Below are 16,828 nucleotides of genomic sequence, written 5' to 3'. Positions count from 1 at the left end.
AAACCATATTTTTTGCTCTATAAGACTCACTTTTTCCCTCCTAAAAAGTAAGGGGAAATATGTGTGTGTCTTACGGAGCGAATGCAGGCTGCGCAGCTATCCCAGAAGCCAGAACATCAAGAGGGGTCGCTGCTTTCACTGCGCAGCGATCCCTATTGTTGTTCTGGCTTCTGAGATTCAGAATATTTTTTTCTTGTTTTCCTCCTCCAAAAACTAGGTGTGTCTTGTGGTCTGGTGCGTCTTATAGAGCAAAAAATATGGTAATTTTTTTTGTGGGGGGTGGGGAGGTAAGCCCTGCCTCATAATAAGTATGACATCATTTGGAATGAGTTTATGCAGAATGCAGCAGGCTATTCACATCTAAAAATGTATTGGGATAATAACACTATATCAAGTTATGTAAAAATATATACGATAGTACATTGCATTTTTGAACATTTCCCTCCTCTTTTTTTCTCTTATGCATATCTTTGTTCACTTTCCCCCCTTCTTCCCTTCTTTATTTCTTTATAATTGAATTTTCCCCAATAAAAATATCAAAAAATCACATGATATGGTGTGCACACAGCATTTGAATGCCAATACCCACCTGGGCTCCTAAAATATATTTTTATTGGTCAAATCTTTTTTATTAAATTTTACATTGCAAATTTAAATTCAAACACTAAACATCAACATCAAGGATTCCCTGAACCCTTTGACTCCCCTCTGCCCTTCAGTGGTTAACATTATCAATCTTTTTTCAACTGCTTCTCTTATTTTCTGTATTTTCCTTAATCCATTTTTACCATAATTTTTAGTACAATACAAGCATTACTTGAAATCCTGCCAAAGTTTTTAGTTGTTTACAGTGTTCTCTTAAATACATTGTAAGTTTTTCCCATTCCTTCTTAAAGTTCTTCTCTTCCTGGTTTCTCCCGCCTGCCCCCCAATAAAATATTTTAGGGGTAGTCAGAAACCCTAAAAATATTTTATGGGGTGGTGGTGAAAGGACCTCTGTCCCTGTGAGGTGACTCCTATGGCACAGAGGCAATATGTGCAGAGCAGAGGCAGAAGCTGCCCCCCCCCCTTGCAAAAACAGACGGAGAAGGGATTTTTCTTGCAGCGGTTCTCAACCCGTGGGCCCCCAGATGTTGTTGGACTACAACTCCCATCATCCCTGAGCTCTGGCCTTGCTAGCCAGGGATGATGGGAGTTGTAGTCCAACAACATCTGTGGACCCACAGGTTGAGAACCACTGCTTGGGGGTCTGCCCTCCCCACCTCTAGCTTTTACTGAGGGATGCTGCTCAGTGCTTTTTAACCCTTGGCAAGCCAAACGTGCTCAGCTCAGCCCTCTGAAATTTCTTGAAAGTAGGAGTTGAGACCATGTGCATCGTGCGCACCCCTCCCCAAGATGCTTTATTTAGGGGATCCTTTCAGCTGGCACCCTTGTGAGCTGTTCCTACTGTTGGCTATTTAAAGAAGGAGCAGTGAAAAGGCTCTGCAAGAAGGAGGAAACGCCATCCTAGAACCAGAGAATGGGAGAGTTGGGAAGGGACCACCTAGTCCAGCCCTCTGCAATGCAGGAATTATATATAATAAATATATCTGAAGAAGTGTGCATGCACACGAAAGCTCATACCAAGAACTAACTTAGTTGGTCTTTAAGGTGCTACTGGAAGGAATTTTTTTTGTTTTGACTATGGCAGACCAACACGGCTACCTATCTGTAACTGTATATAATAAATGTTCATAAATGTACCAACCAAGCGCATACATAGATGTGTGGACCACATGTCTGGAGCAGCACAGGACGACTGCCCTGAAACCATTTTCACTTCCAAACTGACCAAATGTTTTCTTCAAGGAGGGAGGAGGTGGGGGAGCCACCCCATTGTCTTTTCGTTCACAAATCCTGTCTTAAGGGTATGTCTGTGTATGAATAGGGTGAGCCTGTGACCCGGCTCAGGAACTAAGTATTTATCATTACAAAAGACTCGCCAGGCTCCCCAGGGTATCCAATCAAGTAAGCATTAACAGGTAACCTGCCAGACAGGAGGTAAACAATGCACTCAGATTTCTGTTGTAGACCGCCCTTTCTGTGATGTAGGTATGATGTATCTGGGGGTTGTCTTGGACTCCAAGGCGGACAATTTAAAACGTCTATATAAGGGCGGACACACCTTTGTTCTGTGTCCTCCTTTCCTGCGTGTGAAAGGGGCACCCTGTTGCAACAGTTCAATAAAGATCAGGCTTACAAGCTGCTTTGCTTCTCAATATTCTCAGGTTGGCTTCTGTTCTTTTCTCTGACCGATGGAGAACCTACAAAGGACTCTATAAGGGCTCTTGCTGGGACGCGGGTGGCGCTGTGGGTTAAACCACAGAGCCTAGGACTTGCCGATCAGAAGTCGGTGGTTCGAATCCCCGCGATAGGGTGAGCTCTCGTTGCTCGGTCCCTGCTCCTGCCAACCTAGCAGTTCGAAAGCACATCAAAAGTGCAAGTAGATAAATAGGTACCGCTCCGGCAGGAAGGTAAACGGCGTTTCTGTGCGCTGCTCTGGTTCTCCAGAAGTGGCTTAGTCCTGCTGGCCACATGACCCGGAGGCTGTACGCCGGCTGCCTTGGCCAATAAAGTGAGATGAGCGCCGCAACCCCAGAGTAGGTCACAACTGGAGCTAATGGTCAGGGGTCCCTTTACCTTTACCTAAGGGCTCTTGTGTCCCCCATAAGGGAATAAGGGCAGATTTTCGTTTATTACATAGGTTTATAAGCAGAGGTTCAATGGCCCTCATTCATGGATGCTCCAGCTGAGATTCTTGCATTGCAGGGGGTTGGACTAGATGACTCTGGGGGTCCCTTTCAACTCTACCATTCTATGATGGTATGATATTGAGGGGAGCAGAACCAGAGGTGCGCAGGTGTAGTTTGAGTCTGCTGACCATTTCATTAATTCAACCCACTGCCCAATGCAGCAATTGTTCACACACTGTGCTAGGTGCTGCATGACTTTTAACAGAACGACGATTTGCATTGGGGTCGCGATAAAATACAATGTGAGGAATAAAAGAAGAGGTGAAAAGGAATGCAACTAAAAATCAATTGGAATATTTAACACGGGCGTCCCTGAACCAGGCCGCGATTGCTAGGGGGGGGGCGCCCGGTTGCTAAGCAGCCGGCAGCAGGCCCGGTTGCTAAGGGGCGGAGCCGGCCGAAGCGACGCGAGGAGGCGGAAGTGAGGCGGGGAAAGGGACCCGGATGAGGCCGGGCGGAGCTGCGCTCGCGGCCGGAAGGAAGGAAGCCGGGCCCGCCAGGACCCGCAGGTAACCATGGCAACGGGGGGAGATTTCTCTGCGACGGTTTGAAGGGCCTTTCAGGCATCTGGGGAGGAGCAGGACCTGCCCGTCAACCTCTTTTTTTTCATCATGGCTATTTTCTCCCCTGAGCTGAAGGAGCTCCAGAGACCCCGCTCCATTGCCTGAGCCCATCTCACCTGGTGCTGAATCCACTTCACAGCAACTCATTTGCAATCTGTTGCATCCTCACAGGGTGACCCCTCTGAAATTTGTCTCTCTCACACTCACGAAAGTGTAAATCTCTCTGTGCTTGGCCACCCAGAGCTTATTTTTACTACGTATTTTGTGGTTTTATATCTTGATTTATTTTCTGTGAACTGGCCTGAGACCCCCAGGTATAGGGTGGTATATAAATTCAAATAATAATAATAACAATAACAACAATACACGGCCTTCCACACACCCTTCCAAATATCTGTGTTTTTGGGAGGCAGGCAGAAGACCTGAAATTCAGGACAAAATAATAGCAGTAGGAATAATTTTATTATTTATACCCCGCCCATCTGGCTGGGATTCCCCAGCCACTCTGGGCGGCTCCCAACAGAATATTGAAAACACAATAAAACATCAAACATTAAAAACTTCCCTACAACTGTATCTGTACATTTTACGTAGCGTTTCACATTGAAATACAGGGCAATCCTGCATTATACAGGACAGGTGGCACCCTGCCAGTGCTGGTTCCCAGATTCCAGAGAGTATGTTGGAGGATACAGGAAGAAGCCCACAAGCCTCCCAAGCTGAGAGCAGTGGGAAATTCTGGAAAGGCAGCGTGAAGAAGATCCTGGGTCAGGAAAGCAACATCCTCTGTTCAGATGCTCCAAGCCAGCACTTCAGGCATTTCTGCTACCAGGAGGCCGAAGGACCCAGAGCAGTTTGCAGCCGACTCCACTATCTCTGCCATCAGTGGCTGAAGCCAGACAGACACACCAAGGCTCAGATCTTGGATTTAGTGATCCTGGAGCAGTTCCTGGCTGTCCTCCCCCCGGAGATGGAGAGCTGGGTCAGGGAATGTGGAGCGGAAACCAGTTCCCAAGCGGTGGCCCTGGCAGAAGGTTTCCTCCTGAGTCGGGCAGAGGACAAGAAGCAGGCAGAGCAGCAGGTGAGAGAGTTTCATCTTAATAGTATTGTGCTGATGGCTGTATTTTCATAAAATAAACAAAAACATTTTTATTGTTTTGGATATTGGAGGCTGCGGCAAAAATAACTTACTTGTTAAACTTTAACTGCTATATTACAACTGATGTGCTGGTCATCCATTATCCCTTTTCTTCTATTGTTTAGGTATTTAGAATATAAATGTTTTAAAATCCCATATACAGTGGTCCCTCGGGTTACATACGCTTCAGGTTACAGACTCCACTAACCCAGAAATAGTACCTTGGGTTAAGAACTTTGCTTCAGGATGAGAACAGAAATCACGTGGCGGTGGCAGCAGGAGGCCCCATTAGCTAAAGTGGTGCTTCAAGTTAAGGACAGTTTCAGGTTAAGAACGGACCTTCAGAACGAATTAAGTACTTAACCCAAGGTACCACTGCATCTCTCTATCTATCTATCTATCTATCAATCTATATCTATCTATCTATCATCTATCTATCTATCTATCTATCATCATCTATCTATCTATGTTTACCCAGGTATTCAGTGTCTGAAGAAGTTTTATCGAGTGACATGTTACATTAGGGCATCTCCTAACATGTATTCTATGTATATTCTTTTTCTCATCAATTTCTTTTTTTACTCCCTGCATATTCTAGTTTCACGAGCAGGAGGCAGATACTGATCTCCCTGAGGCAGAGGAGACTCCATGGATGCTGAAAATACCTTCTCTTCCTTGTGGTGGGGTGGAAGCCGCCTCAGTAAAACTATATCAGGTAAGCAGGCGGCGGGGAATGATCACTGGGTAGCTAAGTGGTGACAGGATCCTGGCCTTCGTTGCCAGACCAACTCAAGCTCCCAATTCTGTTTCTGGCAAAGCCTTTGCTGCATCAATCAGATTGGTACAAGGTGTGGCTTGCAAAGCATAGCAGGTACAAGATGGGTATTTCTGCACTAGCTAAGGTGTTGATCCAGCAGGTGTCGTGTCCAGTGTGTCTTCCTTTTGATGAGAAGGGCGGGCAGCAGCCCATGGAATGGCAAGAAAGTGGGCACGCTTTCTTGTGGGTTGGAGCCTGTGAAGCTGGTTTGCAGAGAAGTGGAATCGGTCCTGGCTCAGCATCCAAATATGCTTTCAGTGACCTCCCCAGAAGTCTGTGGGAGAAAATTCCCTTGGTGGAGGATGGGGGTTCAAAGGCTCACACCAAACCCCCCCAATTAGTCCGACTTCATTCAGTAATGCATTACCAGACGAAAGAGTCTGTGAGAGCATATCCATTAGCAAATGTGCATCGTCAAGGCTGTTTCTTCTCTAGCCAACCACTTTCTGCCACCTCAGCGCCCCACCATCTCTTCATCCAACTGCAGTCCTTGGAAACACTCAACCCATGTTTTTTGCTCTCAGTTCAGAGCCCTCCTTATGCCTTATCTGGAGTTGTCTTTCACACTAACAGTCAGCGCTGGGTTTCTTCTGTTAATTAATTAATTTAATTAATTTATACACCGCCCTATACCCTGAGGTCTCAGGGTGGTTCACAGGAAAGATCACAATATATAGAATCATAGAGTTGGAAGAGACCACAAGGGCCATCGAGTCCAACCCCCTGCCAAGCAGGAAACACCATCAGAGCACTCGTGACATATGGTTGTCAAGCCTCTGCTTAAAGACCTCCAAAGAAGGAGACTCCACCACACTCCTTGGCAGCAAATTCCACTGTCGAACAGCTCTTACTGTCAGGAAGTGCTTCCTAATGTTTAGGTGGAATCTTCTTTCTTGTAGTTTGGATCCATAAAATAAAAATGAAAGCAGTAACCCACACCACACCCCCAAAAGAGCCACATTTTAAAAGGGTATAGGATGTAAATCAGGTCAGCCAAAGGCCTGGTTAAAAAGGAACATTTTTGCCTGGCACCTAAAGGTGTATAATGAAGGCGCCAGGCGAACTTCCCTGGGGAGAGCATTTCACAGATGGGGAGCCACTGCAGAAAAGGTCCTGTTCTCGTGTTGCCACCCTCCGGATATCTCAAGGTGGAGGCACATGAAGGAGGGCCTCAGAAGATGATCTCAGGTGCATATGGAAAGAGGCGGTCCTTGAGGTATTGAGGTCCTGAGCCGTTTAAGGCTTTATAGGTCAAAACTAGCACTTTGAATTGGGCCCAGAAAGTAATCGGTAGCCAGTGCAGTCGGACCAGGATCAGTGTAATATGCTCAAACCATCTTGCTCCAGTGAGCAACATGGCCTCTGAATTCTGCACTAGCTGAAGTTTTCAGAGGCAGCCCTACATATTACACATTGCACTTTGTAACAGTTCTTACCAGTTCTGTGGTCAGGCCTCACTCTGGTGTAGTGACACCGGCCTCACTGATAATAGTTTCTGCAGAATTTCTACCTCAAGTGATAGAAGGTACCAGAAGGTACCCCACAATAAGGGGTGTCTTGAGTAGAGGTTTCCGATGTGACGGCCAGAACGCTTCTCTGTCAATCTGCCTCATTCCCTACCTTAGATCCAGCTCCTTATTTTCCCAATGGCCCTCATGAAGGTTTAAATCCTATAAGGAGATACCCGCCAACCTCACCCTTAATTGTTTTGTCTGATTGCACTTGAAGGGGGGAGAATTGCAGCAATAACTGTGCAGGGTGAAATATTTCTTTCTCTTTCAGGATCTTTTGGTATTTGAGGAGGTGGCTGTTTACTTCACTGGGGAGAAGTGGGCGCTGCTGGATTCAAACCAAAGGACCCTTCATAGGGAGGTCTTGAAGAAATGTGGGATCATGACCTCTCTAGGTAAAGTTCCTTCTGTTTAATGTTTGATAAAAATCAGTGTCCAAGTTCTAATAAATTATTGGAACCTTTTTTCATTTTCTTTTTGCATTCTTATCTACTGGCAGAGGGCTCAGTAGTTATTTCTGATACTTTGAATTAATATGAGTTTGTATTGAACTGTTTTGATAAACTTGTTTGTGCTTTATTTAGATGTGACTGTGTTTTTTTATATTACAGTGACCACTGAGAGCCAATGTGGTGCAGTGGTTAAGAGTGGTAGTCTCGTAATCTGGTGAACTGGGTTCGAGTCTCCACTCCTCCTCATGCAGCCGCTGGGTGACCTTGAGCTAGTCACACTTCTCTGAAGTCTCTCAGCCCCACTCACCTCACAGAGTGTTTGTTGTGGGGGAGGAAGGGAAAGGAGAATGTTAGCTGCTTTGAGACTCCTTTGGGTAGTGATAAAGCGGGATATCAAATCCAAACTCTTCTTCTTCTTCATAATGTTTGTTAATTTTCAATGCTATTATCATGAGATGCTTTCAGCTCAACATTTGTTGTTGGAAAAGCAGAATGCAAGTATTAAATCTAAGATCACCACCTTGAGTCTTCCTCTTCCTGTTCAGCTGGCTTCTGGGGATCTCTTCCTAGGAAGCCCTGGGCTGGCAGATATTTGCCAAAGCCAGTCAATGATGTCAGGTGTGACCGTCAGAGGCTGCCTTCCCCACTTGCTTCTGGAGGAAGTGGTTTGATTCTCTAAGGCTGCAACCTCCTATGTGTGCATCAGAACATAAGTTTTGCTCATGCCAAAGGTCCATCTTGTCTATGGTCAGTTGCAGAGGAATGGTGGAGGAACTAGCTGGGGAATCCCCAAGGGAAGAAGGCTCACAGCTTGGGGATTGGTGGTAGGACAATAATGAGTAGTCAGAGGGAGAAGACTGAGAGGAGGAGGTGTCGGAAGCTGAAGAGGTAACAGGGTTTAGTGAGCAGGGAGAGCCTGTGACAGAGAGAAGCCCAGAATCACAGGCAGAAGCTGAAGCAGGAGAGGAGGGAGGCCAAAAGGCAAAGATGGGGCAGGCTGGTGAAGAGGCATGGGTGTCTCCCCCTCCTGCTGAGACCAGCTCCTCTCCCACTGGTGTCCCTGAACCAAGAGAGGCATGAAGCGGGAGGAGCAAAGGCAGCCACACCGGCATAGTCTCTGATTGCTTGGGAAGTAGAGGAGGAAACACAGCCAGCTGTAGGGAGGTGGGGACCTCTAGTCTTGGCAACTGCTTCATGGGGACAAGACCTGAGTCCTCATTAGGCCTGACACTTCCGTTTTGCTAATAAAGAGTTACCGTATTTTTCACTCTATAGGACACATCCTACCATAGGACGCACCTTGTTTTAGAGGGGGAGAACAAGAAAAAAAATCTTCCCCTCTCTGCTCAGCGCCCCTTCAGCAAAGCGGCAGGAGAAACGGAGCCCCTTCCATTTCTCCTCCCGCTTCGCTGAAGGGGCGCTGCGCAGCTCTGCCTCTCTGCTGAAGCCAGGAGAGTCTTGCTCTCCTGGCTTCAGCAAAAGGAACCTGAAGCCTTCGGAGCGCAGCGCGAGTTCCTGCTGTGCTCCAAAGGCTTCAGGCGGCTATCCTTGAAGCCTGGAGAGTGAGAGGGGTCGGTGTGCACTGACCCCTCTCGCTCTCCAGGCTTCAGCGAAAGCAACATGTAACCTCCGGAACGCAGAGGGAGCTCTCCCTCTGCGCTTCGGAGGCTTCGCGTTGCTATTGCTGAAGCCAAGGAGCCTGCATTTGCTCCATAGGACGCACACACATTTCCCCTTCATTTTTGGTGGGGGGGAAGTGCATCCTATAGAGCGAAAAATACAGTAGCTTGCTTGGGGTGATTTACTGCTGGCTCTCTGCTGTCATCTAGCACCCTGCTTCCTTCAGTGGCCAGCCAGATCCTTCCATCAGCAGAGTGTAAAGGCATAAGCCCTCTGTGATTGTTACTTCAAAGCAGCTGGTATTGAGAAGCAAACCTCTTCTGAAGTTCTAACTTAGTGTGACTTGGCCAGAGAAAAAGCCAGATGTAAATAATCTAAATACATAACAACAGGAAAAGGGTATAAATAATCCAATATCTCCCTGCCATTCCAGGCAGTGAAATAACAGCAGCCATCAGTTCGGGGCCGCCTGTTCTTCAGGATGGAATGGGAATGGATTCCATGCAACCAGACAAGGTAAGGGGTTGATCATCCCAGATCCTTCACTGACCTTCAATGCCCATTCCACCTTTATGCTTCAGTGATGAGTGTGAACAGAAAAAAAATTCCTTCCAGTAGCACCTTAAAGACCAAATAAGTTAGTTCTTGGTATGAGCTTTCGTGTGCATGCACACTTCTTCAGATACACTGAAACAGAAGTCTCCAGACCCTTCTATATAGTGAGAAGGTGGGGAGGGGTATTACTCAGAAGGGTGGTGGGAATGGGTGATTGGCAGATAGCTGTGATGAGCCTGTTGACGACTCTTAACGACTGCAATAGGTCTTACAGGAAAAAGCAAGGGGTGAGAAGGTGAAAAATGGCTTTGTCATGTATAATGAGATAAGAATCCAATGTCTTTGTTCAGACCAGGTCTCTCCATGGTTTTAAGTTTGGTGATAAGTTGCAATTCAGCAGCTTCTCTTTCCATTCTATTTCTGAAATTCCTTTGTAGTAAAACAGCTATTTTGAGATCTTGTATAGAAGGTCCTGGGGATTGAAGTGTTCTCCTACTGGTTTCTCTGTCTTGTGATTCCTGATATCTGAAGAAGTGTGCATGCACACGAAAGCTCATACCAAGAACTAACTTAGTTGGTCTTTAAGGTGCTACTGGAAGGAATTTTTTTTGTTTTGACTATGGCAGACCAACACGGCTACCTATCTGTAACTGAGTGTGAACAGGTCTCTGTTCTCTCCTCATCTTCCTGGGCCTGAACCATCACCTTTGCTTCTGTCAATCTGCTCACTGAGGAGATTGTGAGCGCCATAGCTCTGGTGCAGAACATCTGTTTTGTATGCACAGGTTCTTGGGTTCAGTTCCCAGCATCTCCACGTAGAGCTGGGAGATTCCTGAAACCCTGGAGAGCCTCTGCCGGTCAGTGTAGACTCAGTATAATGCAGCTTCCTTAAATACTTTCTCTCTCTCTCTCTCTCTCTCTCTCTCTCTCTCTCTCTCTCTCGGTAATTTTTATTTACTTTTCTTCACTTTTATTTGTACAAGAAACATGCAAAACAGCATTTGACAGCATATAAAGAGCAAAACATAAACATATATATTAGAAGCAAAAAAAAACTTGTTTTGATGAATTGGAAGAGCCGCAAAAAGATTCCATTGAGCACATGGATTGATAATATGGTCAGATTAGCTACATACGAACGAATTGCATGTTGACGCAAAATAAGAATGGATAAATATGAAGAAATCTGGAACGAATATTTAAGCAATAAGGGGGATAGTTGTGGGAAGTAGAGGGAGGAGAGAGAGGTGGGAAAATAATGTTTAAAAAGGTGGCATATCAGTGTATTCAAATCTGAATTGTCAAATTGTGTTATTATTGTTATTATTGTTTTTGTTGTATGCGTCTTTTGCGGTTGATGTTTGTATCGAAAAAATGATGAAACAATTTTTTTAAAAAGCAAAAAATATAATAAAATATAATATAATAATAAAAATAAAATGGCATGTATGTGCATGGCTGTGTATACGTGCATTGCGCCAACCTGGAAGTGATAAACATCATAAAGATGTCACTGAAAGAGGTGTTTGCAGGCTTTCCCAATAGGTTTCAATTAAATGAAATTTCGCCACCACGCACGGTGCCGCAGAATGCAACCCCCCGCGTAAAGGGGGGGGGCTTCTTGTAATACATTTGTATTTGGGCTAAGTATCAAAGCTCAAGCTGTGAAAGGAAACAAGTTGTGTCCAGAGAGGGAGCCACCACGGAAAACACCCGTTCCTGTGTTGCCACCTTCTGGACCCCTTGTGGAGAGGGGGCGCACGGAGAAGGGCCTCAGAGGGCGATCACAGGGCCCAGATTGGGGAGAGGCAGTCCAAATCAGATAAAAAGCACCCGGTGGCTCCGAGCCTTGTCTAAATCTTACGTCAACGTGTAATTTCCTCCATTATAGACTTTCAGGACTTCCAACAAGCCTTTCAAGCTGAAAGCTTTCCCAGTTTCTAAGACGTTTTTATTGCTTTATCATTTGCTGCTTGCTGCCCTGGGCTGTTAGGGGAAGAGGTCTGGGATATAAATTTAAGAAATCGGGTTGATCTGGGGAGGGGATCTGGTGGCCCTCCAGCTGGACTCCCAACTCCCATCATCCCTGACTATTGGCCATGCGAGCTGGAGCTGATGGAAGTTGGGGTCTGGCGGCTTAAATCCTCCTGCGTAGAAACGCCTGCTCTGCTGCCCCACTTTTACTGCCTTACTTGCAGTAAGTAGAAGGGGAAGAAGCATGACTTGTTGCCTGTTTGAACCCTATGTCTTATAGGGCCTGGTGACCTTTGAGGACGTGGCTGTGTACTTCAATGAGGAGGAGCTGGCAGTGCTGGATCCGCATCAGAGAGACCTGCACAGGGAAGTCATGGAAGAGAACTTTTGGAACGTGTCTTCTCTGTGTAAGCTTTCCTCCTTTTTCACCTCCGGGGTCAGAAGCAGACTGTAAACATTAGGATACAATACGTTTCCGAGCACAATTCAAAGTGCTGGTGCTGACCTTTAAAGCCCTAAACAGCCTCAGCCCAGTATACCTGAAGGAGCGTCTCCACCCCCATTGCTCAGCCCGGAAACTGAGATCCAGTGCCGAGGGGTGAGCTCCCATTGCTCAGTCCCTACTCCTGCCCACCTAGCAGTTCGAAAGCACATCAAAGTGCAAGTAGATAAATAGGTACTGCTCTGGCGGGAAGGTAAACGGCGTTTCCGTGCACTGCTCTGGTTCGCCAGAAGTGGCTTAGTCATGGTGGCCACATGACCCAGAAGCCATATGCAGGCTCCCTCGGCCAATAAAGCGAGATGAGCCCCGCAACCCCAGATTCGGCCACGACTGGACCTAATATAGCACCAGTCCTGAAATACCTACATTGGCTCCCAGTACATTTCTGAGCACAATTCAAAGTGTTGGTGCTGACCTTTAAAGCCCTAAATGGCCTCAGCCCAGTATACCCGAAGGAGCTTCTCCATCCCCACTGTTCAACCCGGACACTGAGGTTCAGTGCCGAGGGCCTTCTGGCGGTTCCCTCCTTGCGAGAAGTGAGGTTACAGGGAACCAGGCAGAGGGCCTTCTCGGTAGTGGTGCCCTCCATGTAGAACGCCCTCCCACCAGATGTCAAGGAAATAAACAACTATCTGACTTTTAGAGGACAATTGATGGCAGCCCTATTCATGGAAATTTTTAATGTTCAATGTTTTATTGTGTTTTTAATATTCTGTTGGGAGCTTCCCAGAGTGGTTGGGGAAACCCAGCCATATGGGTGGGGTATAAATAGATTATTATTATTATTATTATTATTATTATTATTATTATTATCATCATCATCCTCACCACAATGTAGTGGATTATAAAAAGGAGTGTCTCTTGTCTTACAGCTCCAAACTAATTCCCTTACTCTCTTGTGGCCTTACTCCCATTGCCCCACTTCTCTTTTCCAGTATGTGATAGACTCACATGGAAGAGTGAGACTGAGCAAGAAACGTGTGGCGCGTCACTGAAAAGAGACAAAAGCAGAGAGAGGAAAGAGTGGAGGCGGAAAACGGAAGCAAAACAGAAGGGAAGGAAAAGTTCTGTGGTTTATCAACCCTGTGACGTCCAGGAAATCCCAACCCAAGACAAAATGGCGGAAGGAAAAGAAAGGAATAGGCATCCCGTGTGCAAGAAGACCTTTGGTTTGAAACCAAGTTTTAATGTTCAACGGAGAACGCAGACACTGGAGAAACCACTTCAGAGCTCTGAGTACGGAAAGGGCTTAAGCCACCGTTCAGAACTCAAGACCCGTAAGAGAGTCCTCCTAGAGGGGAAAGTGTTTCCCTGCTTGGAGTGTGGGAAGAACTTCAGTGGGCATTCGAGCCTCAGGACCCACCAGAGAATCCACATAGGGGAGAAGCCGTTTCAGTGCTCCGAGTGCGGAAAGAGCTTCACTCAGAAAATCAACCTCCATTCCCATCAGAAAATCCACACGGGAGAAAAGCCGTTCAAATGCTCCGAGTGTGGAAAGAGCTTCATCAAGAACACGGACCTCACACGGCACCAAAGGATCCACACCGGGGAGAAACCCTACGCCTGCTCCGAGTGCGGCATAAATTTCCGCCACAAGTGGAACCTTAGGAACCATCAGAGGCTGCACACAGGGGAACAGCCCTTTAAATGCGCCGAGTGCGGGAAGAACTACGTCAACAGCACGAACCTCATTTCACATCAGAGAAGCCACACGGGGGAGAAGCCATTTCAGTGCTTGGAGTGCGGGAACTGCTTCCGGAGGAATGGGGACCTTGCTAGGCACCAGAGGGTCCACACAGGGGAGAAGCCCTACAAGTGCTTGATATGTGGGAAAAGGTTCAGTCAGAACTCAAGCCTCCATGTCCACGAGAGGAGCCACACGGGAGAAACAGTACGGATGCTTGAGGTGTGGAAAGAGCTTTGGCCGGAACAGGCCTAACACTACACTACAGGCCTAACACTATAATCTGCAAGCCCAGAGGCTCAGTGGTTTAGACCACAGCGCCACCCATGTCCCAAATAGACTAGGAGTAGGCATTCTTTGACGAAAGAGGTTCTAATGGCTAGAAAGGAATCAAAATTCCAGAGGGTTGTATTCGTAAGGTCCGTAGAAGCAGAGCACAGCCTTGATGGCTGGTAGCCATTCAGAGCCTGGTTCACCCTGAATTTGCCCAATCCTTTTTTTGAAGCCATCCAAGCTAGGGCCATCACTGCCTCCTGAGGCAGGGAGTTCCATAGCTTAACAATGGGCTGTGTAGTTAACGAAGATTACTAATTTGGGTTCATTAATCCCAGTGGGTCTACTCTGAGCAGCACTTAGTTGAATACAACCCAGGATGTTTGGGGATCCTATGACTGTGCTGGCAAGTACTGTCACCCTCTTCCTTCACATTACCCTCTCCCAGCCTTTCCAGGTTTCTTGGAGTACAAAACCCACCATCCTTGACCACCAGTTGTGCCGATGGCAACTATACTACAAAACCCATGTTTTGCACCAGGTTGATGAATGTCTGCTTTACAGACAGTAGTAACATAGCCTTTCAGTTTTGTTTAAATGCTCTAATCTAAGTCGCCATTTGTTACAATAAACCATTATATTAAATTCTTGGATTCTTCTGGCATGTGTGTATGTTTCTCCTGGTTTCCTTTTAATTCAAGTTTAAAGCTTTCATGGATATAAGTGGCCTTTAAGAGAGCCAGTGTGGTGTAGTGGTTAAGAGCGGTAGTCTCGTAATCTGGTGAACCGGGTTCGCTTCCCTGCTCCTCCACATGCAGCTGCTGGGTGACCTTGGGCAGTCACACTTCTCTGAAGTCTCTCAGCCCCACTCACCTCACAGAGTGTTCGTTGTGGGGGAGGAAGGGAAAAGGAGATTGTTAGCCGCTTTGAGACTCCTTAGCTAGTGATAAAGCGGGATATCAAATCCAAACTCCTTTTCTTCTTCCTTTCTTGTAACATGAAATAATTGGTTCTGGTCCTACTCTCTGGAGCAGAAAACAAGCTCGCTCCATCTTCCATGTGACAGCCTTTTAGATATTTGAAGACGGCTATCGTATGTCAGAAACTGAGAATATCAACAAGATACCCACGATCAACAAGTATGCAAAAGCTTGGAGTTTCAGAGTACGTTGTCAGCAGTGTGCTGATAACACAGCTCTATTTCTCCTTTCTATCTGCAGGTGAGGCAGTGGAAGTGCTGGACCAGTGTCTTGCCTTGGTAATGGACTGGATGAGAGCCAACAAACTGAAGCTCAATCTAGATAAGAGTGAGGCTCAGTTAGTGGGTGGTTCCCTAGACCAGATGGGTGGGAGATTGCCTGCTCTTGATGCATAGCTGTCAAGTGTCCCTTATTTGAAGGGACAGTCCCTTATTCCAGCGCCATGTCCCGCTGCTGTCCCTTATTGATGGATGTCCCTTAAATTATGTCCCTTAAATTTCAAAGGAAGCAGCTCCTCTCCCTCCCTCCCTGCCGGCCAGGGAGGAGGGAGGCTCCAACTGTGTTGTCTGGCTGTGCTGCTCACCCAATAAGAAGTCTAAGAACGACTGGGGGGTGGAGCTTGCATGCCTTGTGTGTGGCTAGTTAATGCAAGCTGAGGGGGCTTTTGAATGCTGGACGCCATTTTGTTGCACGTGCTGCTGCAAACTTTGCAGTGCAAAGCCAGGCCGGGGAGCCATCTTAAGTTGAGGCTGCATAGGCCTTGTGGTGCATGGGATTCAGATTCTATTCAGTTGAACCTCTGGTTACAAAGTTGGTTGGGCAGTGTTCTCGAAGCTACCCAGCATGAGTTTGACCAGACTGCAGGAGGACAGGAAGACTGGAGTGCCTGGAACAGGTGAGGCTGCAGGTCCCTTATTTTGGCTGCTGGTCCCTTATTTTCAAGGCTGCTGGTCCCTTATTTTCAAATCTGTAAGTTGACAGCTATGTCTTGATGGGATTACACTTCCTCTGAAGGAGCAGGTTCATAGATTAGGGGTACTCCTTGATCCTTTGCTGTTGCTCAAGGCTCAGATGGCCTCAGTGGCCCGGAGTGCCTTCCATCAGCTTTGGCTGGTGGCTCAGTTACCCCCCTATCTGGACAGGAATAGCCTAACTACCGTTGTCTATGCGCTGGTAACTTCAAGGTTAGATTACTGCAATGTGTTATACGTAGGGCTGCCTCTGAAGTCAGTTCAGAAACTTCAGCTAGTGCAGATTTCAGTGGCCAGGTTGCTCACTGGAGCAAGGTGCTTTGAGCATGAGATGAGCTTGACATGAGCCAACAGTGTGACGCAGCAGCTAAAAAAGCCAATGCAATTCTGGGCTGCATCAATAGGAGTATAGCATCTAGATCAAGGGAAGTAATAGTGCCACTGTATTCTGCTCTGGTCAGACCTCACCTGGAGTACTGTGTCCAGTTCTGGGCACCACAGTTCAAGAAGGACACTGACAAACTGGAACGTGTCCAGAGGAGGGCAACCAAAATGGTCAAAGGCCTGGAAACGATGCCTTATGAGGAACGGCTAAGGGAGCTGGGCATGTTTAGCCTGGAGAAGAGGAGGTTAAGGGGTGATATGATAGCCATGTTCAAATATATAAAAGGATGTCACATAGAGGAGGGAGAAAGGTTGTTTTCTGCTGCTCCAGAGAAGCGGACACGGAGCAATGGATCCAAACTACAAGAAAGAAGATTTCACCTAAACATTAGGAAGAACTTCCTGACAGTAAGAGCTGTTTGACAGTGGAATTTGCTGCCAAGGAGTGTGGTGGAGTCTCCTTCTTTGGAGGTCTTTAAGCAGAAGCTTGACAACCATATGTCAGGAGTGCTCTGATGGTGTTTCCTGCTGGCAGGGGGTTGGACTCAATGGCCCTTGTGGTCTCTTCCAACTCTATGATTCTATGAGCATATTACACAGATCCTGGTTGAC

General features: G+C 46.8%; 2 protein-coding genes across 2 annotated transcripts in view; both read left to right on the top strand.

The window, feature by feature from the left end:
• Positions 1–16,828, top strand: part of LOC309364436 (uncharacterized protein) — a gene marked incomplete at its 5' end in the record, with an annotated part of 133,318 nt that overhangs the window by 35,413 nt on the left and 81,077 nt on the right. The gene's annotated exons all lie outside the window — the stretch shown is intronic.
• Positions 3,766–13,864, top strand: LOC309364610 (uncharacterized protein). The gene is made up of 6 exons (XM_081902267.1): positions 3,766–4,436; positions 5,092–5,208; positions 7,093–7,216; positions 9,327–9,409; positions 11,703–11,829; positions 12,860–13,864. Exons 1-6 carry the CDS (start codon positions 4,035–4,037, stop codon positions 13,861–13,863), a joined length of 1,857 nt encoding a protein of 618 aa, XP_081758393.1. The 5' UTR covers positions 3,766–4,034; the 3' UTR covers position 13,864.

This window comes from Podarcis melisellensis (assembly GCF_964234715.1).
Source record: "Podarcis melisellensis genome assembly, chromosome: 2".
Lineage (NCBI taxonomy): Eukaryota > Metazoa > Chordata > Lepidosauria > Squamata > Lacertidae > Podarcis > Podarcis melisellensis.
Note: the sequence above shows the minus strand (reverse complement) of the source record. Positions and strands in the feature narration are given on the sequence as shown.